At 30.4% G+C, this 13,082-nt stretch overlaps 1 protein-coding gene across 1 annotated transcript; it reads left to right on the top strand.

Moving 5' to 3' along the window:
- The first annotated feature begins 12,116 nt into the window (after positions 1–12,116).
- LOC139425803 (uncharacterized) lies at positions 12,117–12,815 on the top strand. The gene has a single exon (XM_071181761.1). The coding sequence runs from the start codon at positions 12,117–12,119 to the stop codon at positions 12,813–12,815; it is 699 nt and encodes a 232-aa protein (XP_071037862.1).
- The last annotated feature ends 267 nt before the right edge of the window (positions 12,816–13,082 follow it).

Below are 13,082 nucleotides of genomic sequence, written 5' to 3'. Positions count from 1 at the left end.
TTTCGTACATTATAATAAAATTCAACACTGAAAAAATTCAGGTTCAAATTACGGTATAAAGTACCTCAATATGGGTACATAATCCGAAAAATTAATTTTTACCGTAAAATGGAATACCGTAATTTTCACAGTATTATTGAACGAGAGAGATTCAGTGATTTTGCTGTAATTATCACTACAAACATTGCGATATATCAGATTTTTTGCTCTGGAAGAAGATTATCGCATTTTGATCTAAAAATTTACTTACAGTGTACAAACTACAGGTATAACACTTAAATGTTAATTATCAAATAAGTATTTAAATTGTATAACAACATATATAAGGTGCAAAAATTATTTTTTTTTATAAAATATTATTTTTGAAAAAATATCTGGTTTTCACACCTTAAATAGAAGTAGCCTATACAAAATTTGGAAATTTTGCAGATTGTTTGCTCCGGAACAAGATAATCGTATTTTGATTTTAAAATCTCTTTTAACAGTGCACTGACTTATAACAGTTAAAAGTCAATTATCAAATAAGTATTTAAATTATATAACAGCATTTTCTTTATAAATTATTATTTTTAACAAATTTCTGGTTTTGCTCCTAAAATAGAAGGAGCCTATCAAAAATTTGAAAAATAACACATGTATTCATGTGAGAGTACTACTCATTAACATTTCTTTAACATTTGATAAATTTAGCAACTGAAGTAGTACTGTGAACGAAAAATTATATATATTGCAAAAAAATATTACTTTGGTTAAATAAATTCAAAATTTATGAGCAAATGGTGTTCAATTCAGCCATTGTTAATTATAAACCAGAACGTAATCCTTTCTATATCTACCGCCTTTTATAGACCATTGTTGAACCCTCTATGTTTTAAAGTCACACATACTTATCCCATAATTTTTCCGGTTATTAAAAAGCTCCTGATTTTACTACTTTTCTCAGAGTCGCGGTGAACCAGGAAAAATAGCATTCGCCTCCTAATGATGTGACCAGGTTTGAATCCCAGCTGTGGCATGTTGATACGAATTCTTCCGGCTCGCACCTATCACTGTGTTGACGTAAAATATCGTTATTGGTAGATGGATCATGGGTTAAAATCCACCTGCCATCGGGCAACCATAGGAGGTTTTCGTGATTTTCCCCTCCATAAAATTCAAATGCTGGTGAGTCGCCTGAAAAAGTTATTCTCGGAGGCTAGTTTATTCCTGTGGAATCCAGGAATTCCAGAAATTTAAGCTTGGTTCAAAATTACAAGGCTGCAGATTGATAGTTGTAAACTCGAAATCGAGTCTGCTGTTCAACGTTTGTTATCGAATTAAAATAAATAGTTTTTGTCAGTGTATTCTCTACTAATGCTTTGAAGAAAGATTCAAGAAATATAAACGAAAAAAATATAGGAGACTAAGGCATTCTGAATAAAAAATTTAGTCGTTCTAAAATTTAATCTTAATTTTGCAAAAAAGTATTTCTAAAATATTTTAAATTATAAGCGAAGGTTTTATTTGAAGTTCTGAAACTATACACAAACGCATGCTTCATCTGAACAATGTTTTTTCTACCTTATTTTTTTACAGATTTAGACGATAAATTACAGGAAATTAACACAAACTTCAAAATTATCGTCCTTTTAGTTTAGTTAAAAAAAAAAGTTAAAAGTTAAAAATTATCTTTTGAAAAAAATAATAATTATAGCAATAATATTTTCCTTTAAATAAATATTTTTTTTAAATTTTATTATGATAAAAAAATAAGAATTTTAATTTATGGTGAAAAACTTTTCTTTCTCCCAAACAATATAATTTTACTTGAAAAAATCAAAAATTTTAAAAAAAAATACGTTTAATAAAAAAAGAGAAGTAAAATTTAAAAAAAAGTCATGTCTTCAAAACTTTCATGCACTGCAAATTATTTGAATTGATTGATGAATTTGATTGAAAATTACTTGAATTTCACTATACGATACATTCAAACCTAGATATATTTACAAAGTTATACTACAATTTTATCACAAATCAATATTTACAAATCAATAATATGTCCAACTTTTATCCAACTCTTAGTTTATAATTATTTCAACAATATTTTGGTAATCCTATATACAGTTATTTATATTTTTGTAATCACCTCCATAATACCTTCAAACCTATATACATTTATTTACAAATCATTTTCACGGTCCAATAGCGTATCCAAGTTTTAACAATTCTTAATTCGTAAATGTTTTATTGATATTTTGGTAACCCAATATAAAACAATTTATATTTCGGTAACTCCCTATACAATATCTCCAACTCTATATACAATTATTTGAAAATTATTTTCCAGGTTCAATAGTACAGTCCCTGGCCAAACTATTCGACGCACTATAAGATTCTGCGTAAAATCTTAATTGTCAGGTGATACTATACAGCTTTATTATTTTTAAGCGACTGAAACCAGTTTGCACTTGTTTACGTTATAGTATCCAATTCATTAAATTAGACGACATATGATATAAATTCGACGTTTGAATAAATTAGGCGATATATTATATGAATATGGAATAATTATTATATCAGGTATTATATTAGTATATTATGCTAATTAGACCAAACTATTAACAGCACTGTAGTTTTTTAATGATTACATGCTTTGTACGAGATTATATACAATACTTTCATATTTACACATACATGTAATGGGTAGATTTCTTATATACTTCCTTTTTGTATTTATTTTTAACGTATTGATTACAATGCTAACCAATTGATACACGAACGTAAGCAAATGCAAACCGGTTTCAGTCTCTTCAGAACAATAAAGCTGAATAGTATCACCTGATTGCTCGGCTTTAACCCTGTCCCGTCCCCATACTACTGAAGGATCTGTTTAGGTCAAATCCTCAATTCTGTCTTCAAAAAGTCTTTTAAAAATCTCTTCAATTTCTTTGTTTATTTTCCTTTGGATCCAGTTTCTTTTAATGGTATCAAAGTTGGAATTTCGCGGGAAAAATGTAATTCTTAAATCATCATAAACTGGACAGACAGTAAATATGTGTTCGATATCTTCATAACTCGGTCTTTCCAGAACAATTTTGACTGATAACTACCCTGGGCTCCATGGTTAGTTAGAAATTGATTGATATAGAAGTTGAAGTAGATTCTTCGATTACTGACTTTTAGGATAAATTGGTAAGTGTGTCAATCACCAGATAATTAAGATTTTGCATAGAATCTCATAATGCGTCTAATAATGCGCCTGGGACTGTATGTACGATTTTTATCCAACTCCTTATTCGCAATTGATTCAACAATATTCAGGAGTCTTCACAATTTAAAATGTAAATGCTAAATCAAGGCCGGGATAGCCTGGTTTGTAAGGCACTGGCCCGTGTCCAAGAGTTCGTTGATTCGATCCCAGCCGACAGAAGACTCCCCGTGTAGTAAATGGTGACTGATGCACGTTAAATCTGTTGAGTCGCAAAGTCATCCATGTTCCCATAACAAATCAATACCTCTAGGGGTACTGATCCAGTATTTTCCTTGTCTACTGGATTGGTTCAAAATTACAAGACTACGGAGTTGAACATTAGTAGTCGTAAACCCAAAATTGGATCGGCTGTTCAACGACGGATATAAAATAAAATACAAATGTTAAATCAGGTGTAGATGTTTAAAATGTCGATGTTGTACAATCTATCAAAGTAAAAACAGATACTCATTAGAAATTCCATAACTGTTGTTGATGGGATAAGTAATTTCTTTATTATCATTTGCGAACGGCAACTTTATAACTGTTCCTAAAATCCTGCAACTTGTAATCCCTCCCCCATCCTTCATCTTCCTATTATTCATAGCGTTACTCTATTAGCAACTCCTTATTCGTTATTGGCAACTCCTTATTCGCAAGTGATTCAGCAATATTTTGGAGTCTCCACAATTTAAAATGTAAGTATTAAATCAGGTGTAGATGTTTAAAATGTCGATGTTGTACAATCTATCAAAGTAAAAAACAGATTCTCATTAAAAATTCCTTAACTGTTGTTGATGGGATAGGTAATTTCTTTACTATCATTTACGAACAGCAACTTTGTAACTGTTCCTAAAGTCCTGCAACTTGTAATCCCTTCCCCATCCTTCATCTTCCCTATTATTCATAGTGTTACTCTATTAACAACTCCTTATTCGTTATTGGCAACTCCTTATTCGCAATTGATTCAGCAATATTTTGGAGTCCCCACAATTTAAAATGTAAATGTTAAATCAGGTGTAGATGTTTAAAATGTCGATGTTGTACAATCTATCAAAGTAAAAAACAGATTCTCATTAAAAATTCCTTAACTGTTGTTGATGGGATAGGTAATTTCTTTATTATCATTTACGAACAGCAACTTTGTAACTGTTCCTAAAGTCCTGCAACTTGTAATCCCTTCCCCATCCTTCATCTTCCCTATTATTCATAGTGTTACTCTATTAACAACTCCTTATTCGTTATTGGCAACTCCTTATTCGCAATTGATTCAGCAATATTTTGGAGTCCCCACAATTTGAAATGTAAATGTTAAATCAGGTGTAGATGTTTAAAATGTCGACATTGTACAATCTATCAAAGTAAAAACAGATACTCATTAGAAATTCCTCAACTGCTGTTTATGTAATTTCTTTATTATCATTTACGAACAGTAACTTTATAACTGTCCATGAAATCCTGCAACTTGTAATCCCTCCCCCATCCTTCATCTTCTCTATTATTCATAGCGTTACAACAATCAAAGGTGATTGGGCAAATGCTACAACGCATTTCTAGTAGAGCGGAAAAATTGCGATTAAATATAACTGTTCTCCCCAGATAGACTATGATTGATGACTCCCGAACTCTATTCCCAAGACTTTGGAGGACAATCCTTTTCGGTAATCCAAATCCAACTTAATCAATCACGGCATCCATCCTACACATCCATCAACCCTTCTGTTTTGTTTCCTAAAATTTCTGCGAAGGAAAACTTTTCTGGAATGCTTAGGAAATCTTTCCCCCTTCTTAACTTCTTTATTAATTGAATGGCCACTTTTTCCCCAAACCGTTTCATTTTATTTCCCAATGTAGGAGATAGAATAGGAAGAAAATCTATATTATATATATTTTTTTATTACTGCTGTCTTCAGGTTTGATGGGTGGCCGCGATCTGAAATTGCTTATATTGCTTATCAGGGAAAATCGTGTTGTCGTTAAAAGAATGGGCCATTAATTAATTACATTGTTCCCGAAGAGCTGCTGTTGGAATCTTGATGAATTATTCCAACATTCTGTGCTTTTTAGATAGTAATATAATGTGTCATTAAGGAGAGCCATCGTACTTTTATAATACAGTATATAACGACACAATACCGTATATACTATAATAAATATGTAGTATACAATATAGTTTATGGTATGCAATAAGTATGCAACAATGCAATTTTATTAAATTCGCATGTAGAACTTTATTTCCCAATGTAGAAGATAGAATATGAAGAAAATCTATATAATATATTTTTTATTATTGCTGTCTTCAGGTTTGATGGGTGGCCGTGATCTGAAATTGCTTATATTGCTTATCAGGGAAAATTGTGTTGTCGTTAAAAGAATGGGCCATTAATTAATTTCATTGTTCACGAAGAGCTGCTGTTGGAATCTTGATGAATTATTCCAATATTCTGTGCTTTTTAGATGGTAATAAAATGTGTCATTAAGGACAGCCATCGTACTTTTATAATACAGTATATAACGACACAATACTGTATATACTATAATAAATATGTAGTATACAATATAGTTTATGGTATGCAATAAGTATGCAACAATGCAATTTTATTAAATTCGCATGTAGAACTTTATTTCCCAATGTAGAAGATAGAATATGAAGAAAATCTATATAATATATTTTTTATTATTGCTGTCTTCAGGTTTGATGGCGGGTGGCCGTGATCTGAAATTGCTTATATTGCATATCAGGGAAAACCATGTTGTCGTTAAAAGAATGGGCCATTAATTAATTTCATTGTTCACGAAGAGCTGCTGTTGGAATCTTGAGGAATTATTCCAATATTCTGTGCTTTTTAGATGGTAATAAAATGTGTCATTAAGGACAGCTATCGCGGTTTAATACTTTTATAATACAGTATATAACGATACAATACTGTATATACTATAGTAAATATATAGTATACAATATAGTTTATGGTATGCAATGAGTATGCAACAATACCATTTTATTGAATTCACATGTAGAACTTTATTTCCCAATGTATGAGATAGAATAGGAAGAAAATCTATATTATATATTTCTTTATTATTATTGCTGTCTTCAGGTTTGATGGGTGGCCGCGATCTGAAATTGCTTATATTGCTTATCAGGGAAAATCGTGTTGTCGTTAAAAGAATGGGCCATTAATTAATTACATTGTTCCCGAAGAGCTGCTGTTGGAATCTTGATGAATTATTTCAATATTCTGTGCTCTTTAGATGGTAATAAAATGTGTCATTAAGGAGAGCCATCGTACTTTTATAATACAGTATATAACGACACAATACTGTATATACTAATGTAAATATATAGTAGTTTATGGTATGCAATAAGTATGCAACAATACAATTTTATTAAATTCACATGTAGAACTTAATTTCCCAATGTAGGAGATAGAATAGGAAGAAAATCTATTGTATATATTTTTTGTTATTATTGCTGCCTTCAGGCTTGATGGGCGGCCGTCATCTGAAATTGCTTATATTGCTTATCAGGGAAAATCGTGTTGTCGTAAAAAGAATGGACCATTAATTAATTACATTGTTCTCGAAGAGCTGCTGTTGGAATCTTGATGAATTATTCCAATATTCTGTGCATTTTAGATAGTAATAAAATGTGTCATTAAGGACAGCCATCGCGGTTTAATACTTTTATATTACAGTATATAACGATACAATACTGTATATAATATAGTATATGATATACCATAAGTATACAACAATACAGTTTTATTAAATTCACATTATAGAACATTGTCTTAAAGCCATAAGTTGATATAAAATTAATGAAAGTATAGATATATTTTTAAAAAAATTTTTTTTTTTAAATTAGTAATTGCAAATAATATTCTTCTGGGTTTCAATTTTAACATTTTATTTTATTTTATTTTATTTCATAACTAGCGTTGAGCAACCTACCCAACTCTGAGTTTACGACAGTCAATGTTTACCTTCGAAGCCTTATAATTTTGAAATCTATCTAGAAGTTTAGGGAACTCCTGTAACAAGGATTGGGACAATTTAGCCTTCGTGGGAAACTGCTTGGAGGAATTATCCCGCATTTACGTAACATAGGTATACACCGACAACCAGGGGATTCCACCCATGATATTTTTACTACTCAGGATATTTTACGTCAGTACTGTGGTCGGTGCGAGTAGGGGGCAGAATTTGTATTAACCAGCTACCGCTGATATTCGATCCTGGGAAGACGAACGCTCTATCCCCTGAGCCACAGCGGCTCTCAATTTTAACATTAGCATGCAGATCAGATGAATGTTATATGAATTAGCAATGGTTTAATGTGATTTTTTAAGCAACATTTTTCATGTTTGACGGAACAGTAATGCTCACATTTTTTTTTAATTAGAAAATTAAAATAAATATTGTATTATATCAGAATTATTTTTAAAACTTAAACAGCAGTCATTTATACACTGAGAAAATATTTTGGGAAAGTTACCATTCTATACGGTTATGACACTTTTGAAAAAAAATTACGATTGAAAAAAACAAAATAAACTCCATTTATACCATTTGGCAATTGCTCCGTTCATATGGCAACAATATACAGGAAATACCTGTTTTTAAAATTATAGTTCTTAGTACCACACATTAGTTAGAAACACAAAACTTAAGAGTAAACACAACCGGATCGTCAGTCTATGGTATCATCATGCAATTACAAAATTTTATCACACACTATATTTTATTTTTAATTTTACCAAAACCATTATTAAAGGGCTTCGATAAAAATTGGCAAGTGTTTTGGGGTCAGAAACTCAATATATTCTAAAATATTCTGATAGTTTTGATTATACTTTTTTTCTCAGTATAAGAAACTTTAAGAAACCAGACTAAAACTCAAAACTATATAAGAGACTTATCTGAATGTAATCAGCCTAGTCATGCAATATTTATCATACTGCAATAATAGCAAATGCGATTTTGAAACAAATGACTAAAAATATTAAATTAAAAATACAAAAATTTAGAAAATAAAATTTTAAAAATCGCTTTGGAACAATTTAAAAACACAAAAATTTATATTTATTTCGTGTTAATGAATGCTTGAATAGTTTATACCATTTTCTAGTATTAAGCATTATTTCAGACACATAAATGACATTTAACTGGAATTTCTAATTTCACAGTTACTTCTAATAAAATGGCTCATTTTCTGTGGTAAGTTTTTCAAAATCATATGGAACTTTATTTTTATGCTTTTTTCTTATTTTTAAAATATATATATCTTTATAATTTTTATAATTTAAATTAATTATATAAATTAATATTAATATATTATATAATATATATATATAATATATTATGTATATTAATATAATATATTAATATATTATATTATTAATATATTAAATTAATATTAATATTAATATTAATATATATATATATATAAAATGTTATTTACACTTCAGTCAATCATTTTACAAACAACCACAGTAGTGACTTTATATGTGCTTTTTATGTGCTTATTTTCATCCTTGTTACAAATTGTTATCAATCATTATTAATAGATTATTTTATGCAATGAGCATGGAAAAACTCCTATTTTTGAAGTTATATTTATTAGCAACATTTTATAACCGTCGTTGCATAGCCCACAATTTTGAATTTACAACTGCTAATGCTCAACACCGCAGCCCTGTAATTTTGAACCCAATCCAGACGACAAGAGAACTCTTTGATCAAGTATTAAGGAAAATTTGCCTTCGTGGAGGTCTTTTTATGAAACTAATCAGCACTTGCGCTACATTATGAGGAAAGCTTCGACAACCTCCCATGATTAGCCTGACGGCAAAAGGACATTGACCCATAATCCATGAACCACTGAGGATATTTTTACGTCAGCACTGTAGTCGGTGTGATGCGGATGCGGAAATCGCCACATTTCGAGGCGAGCGCTCGATCCTCTAAGCCACCACGGCTCTTAGTGACAACATTGTAAAAGTATTCTTTTTTTTCTTTCAATTTCTTGCTGAACTGGGATACTACTTTTTTTTAAATTTTTAATTCTTAAGCTGTATACCGCTTAGCTGTATAGTGTTTAATATAGTATTTTATTAATCGATCCAAAGATGTTGTTTAATAATATTCAGAAAATAATTTGGTTACCTTTTTATAGATGAAATGTTTCGTTATTTTTTCATCAAAATGTGCATTGTTTTATGGATTTGAAAAAAAGAGTGATGATATTTATGCTTCCTTTTTCTGTATCTATGTAAAGAAAAAAATGCTAACAATACAGGGAAAACTCCAGTAACTTTAATGGGGGGAAAACGTGGCACAAATGTAATTTCACTCTTCAACCTCTACTTCAACGGAAAATAGATTATTCTGTTGGCAACTTTCTTTCATTATAATTGTTTAGACGTGTCAACATTAATTTAAAATCCAACATTAATTTTCCAAATAATAGCACTCAAATGTTTAGCATACTATAACTAACACTGACATCTAGCATATAGCTAATAAACCTCAAAAGAAAAAAACAATTCACAAACACAATGCATAGAAACTAGTAGACTTTTTAAGCCGAAAGTTAATTATCAAAGTTCTTAATAATTCAAATTTTTCAAAAGGTTTTTATAAAATTTTAACCACAAATATAACTATGTGAAAAATACCAACAATATGCATTTTAATAAGTTTATAGTTATCACTGAAATTCATACGAAATAATAAAACATTGAAGCAATATAAAATTTTATAAAATTCCTAATATATTTTTATTATGTTATAAGGATAAGAATAAAAAAATATGAATAAATAGAAGCTTCAGACAACTTACCGTTTCTGATTATTTGTGAAGTCTTTATCAATCGAACTCTTGCAAGATCAATTAGTCAATTTTTTGAGGCCCTCACGTCAGGAATACAATCAGATTTCATGAAAGAAATAAAAATCGAGAGCAGATAGTTCGACGATAAAATAATTATGCCATATAACATCGAAGCATATTTTTTGTAAAAAGAAAACTGATAACAGCAGTCTAAAAATCAAATTATAATGCAATTCAATAATTATTTTATAATAAACGATAGAATTTCTTAAACAGACAGTAGGCTTAACATTTATAACAGAATTAAATCCAATTTACATACAGTTACAGTGAAATGAACTCTTTTTAGAAACAATAAAATTCAAATAATTATCATTTGAAAAGAAATAAAAACCATAAAAAATATTTGTAGTTTTATTAAATCTCTTTATAAAATCTATAATCGTTTGGAAAAATGAGTAAGAATAAAAAAGCCCAAAATCAAACAATTACATTATTTAAAGACATGAAAACGATAATAAAAAATATGTGTAAACTAAACATAGTATCAATATGGTAAAACGATTTCTACAACTTTATTAAGAATTAAATGCAATTTAGGTTTTGTACAACTGGGTACTTGCACTTCAAGAAGAAGACAACCGATGCCCACCTATGACGTCAGATCCAGCTAATCTTTATCAGAAAAATGCTAAAGTTGCTAAGTTTCTCTACATAACTTATCGTGTTAATTAACATAAAGTTGATTAACATAGAGTTAATTAAATAAAGAACTGCATTTGTTGAAATATAATTCTTTCTCGTCTACTTCTTTTACTTTACTTAGATTTATTATTTGTTTAAGTATTTCATTGTAACACTGATAAATTTTTGTTTTGTGTACCTGGCAAGTCCCATTAGTTTGCATAATTAGTTTGATTATGTTCCACATGGCTCCATGCCTGTCTTTGTGTTAAGTAAGAAATATATAATGAAAGAATTGAAATCTTTGTGGAAGAATATGGAATGCATGATTTAAGAAAATTGACGTTTCCTGGATTGGCTTACTCGAAATACTATAGAAAGAACAGTTCTTAACGAAAACAAATGCTACGTTTCAACAACCAATCAGGTTCGAAATACCCACACTAAGTCACTTGCAAGTATCCCATTACTACAGAAATAAATTTGATTAATATTTTTTTTAAATTTATGTACTTCTCAAGATAAATAATTAAATATAACCAATTATCTCAGTCAGAAAATCAGTTGACTTTGAGTTGTGTTAATTTTTGTGACCGCAACTTAACGTTGCTTGAACATATTTCAAGATGTTGACACAATGTTGTTGGTTGTTGTATTTAAATACTTCGTTAATTATCAATTTATTTAGCTGCAAAAATTAAATATATTACACTATTCCAGGTAAAAGATCTGAACTAGTCTTGAACAGTGAAACTTTATTATAAATATTGTTTTAAAATAAAAGAAAGAGGAGCCATTTTAAAATTTAATTATTATTTCTCAATTAGCAAAAGAGCTTTAGAAAAAATAAAGGCTAAATATTTTAATTTTATTCATAACGGATGAAAAATACAAATAAGTATATTTTAGTGTTTCATAATAATAACTATATTGTTGCGCAACAGTTGGCCCTTTATGGGCTGTTGCGCCACTGAGTTTAGTTTAGTTTAGATAACATTGATATTAAGACTGCCTCTCCCTATGCCTCTCCCTATGGAGGCCCTATGCCTCCAGACTGCCTCTCCCTATGGAGCACCCCACTGACAAATATTGGTTGAACTTTGAAGACCCAGAACGGTTTCCTCCAAAGAGTCGTTGAAATAAAAGACCAACTAAATATTACTTGGAAAACAGAAGACCTTATTAGATCGCAGTGCCCTATTGAAAAAGAGAGATACTCACTGAGTTTAAACTTGTGTCAAGATGTTTCCAAGAGAGACACAAATGATCAAGTCTTAAAATCTATCGCCCTGGAGACTTTGCACTTACTGTACCCAGAGAACGAATGGCTACATATATTCACAGACGGTTCAAGATTGGCTGAAGGCACTAATGCAGGAGCCGGAGTTTCCTGCAACCTTTTTTCATTTTACACCCCTATTGGTTCGTCTAGAACAGCCTTCGATGCAGAAGTATCGGCAATTGTCACAACTACAGAATCACCTTGAGAAATTTAATAACGTAGTCATCCTCTCTGACTCCAAAGCCGCACTCCAAGCTATTGCTTCCTCCAAAGCCCCCGCATCTGCCGACATTCTACATTGTCGTCAAGCCCTTCACAGGCTTGACCAACACAACAAAAATGTCGCCATGCAATGTGTACCAGCGCATTGTGAACTTCAAGGTAACGAAACTGCAGATTTCTTGGCCAAAAAAGCCGCCAAGATTCTACAAATATCTCTTAAGCCAGTTCCTTTCCACACCGCGAAAAGGCTAATAAAAATCTCTCTGCGAACAACATTTGAAGCAAAACTCCAAGAAGCAAATAAAAATAAGGACTGGTTGGAAGGAATTAAAGATATTCCGTCATGGCCAAGAGAAAAATCTGTGGCCCTTTTTCGTCTCGCCACTGGCCATGACTGTTTATCAAAACACCTGTATAAAATTAAAATCTTTTCAAGCCCCCTTTGTCCATTATGTAACCAACAAGAAGAAATGGACGCTAACCATCTAAGACATTGCCCTGCACTTCCTCCTGGGCCCTTGTGGGAACGATATTGGCGGGCGAGATGCATTATTACAGACCTATAGACTCTTTATTTTTGTAGCTCTTGTTTCCGTTTTTTGTTCTTTCTTTATATTGTTCTTGGCTACAAATTTGTCTTTCATGTCTGCCATTGGAAATAAAAAAAATAAAAAAAAACATTGATATTAACGTGAAATAAAAGGTTGGGTGTCAAATTTTGCAAAAGCACTTATATAAAATATACAAAGTTTTTAAAATATTTTACAAAAAAATTTCATATGTCCTACTATATTGTATATACGTAAAGAATACATGTGCTTAATGCACTGATT

This window comes from Parasteatoda tepidariorum, chromosome 4, assembly GCF_982258835.1.
Source record: "Parasteatoda tepidariorum strain Cologne lab strain chromosome 4, Ptep-v5.0, whole genome shotgun sequence".
NCBI lineage: Eukaryota > Metazoa > Arthropoda > Arachnida > Araneae > Theridiidae > Parasteatoda > Parasteatoda tepidariorum.
This window is presented reverse-complemented; position numbering and strand designations above follow the sequence as displayed.

Coding starts and splice junctions, on each gene's coding strand:
- LOC139425803 (XM_071181761.1), top strand. CDS start 12,117: ATGCAGGAGCCGGAGTTTCCTGCAACCTTTTTTCATTTTACACCCCTA.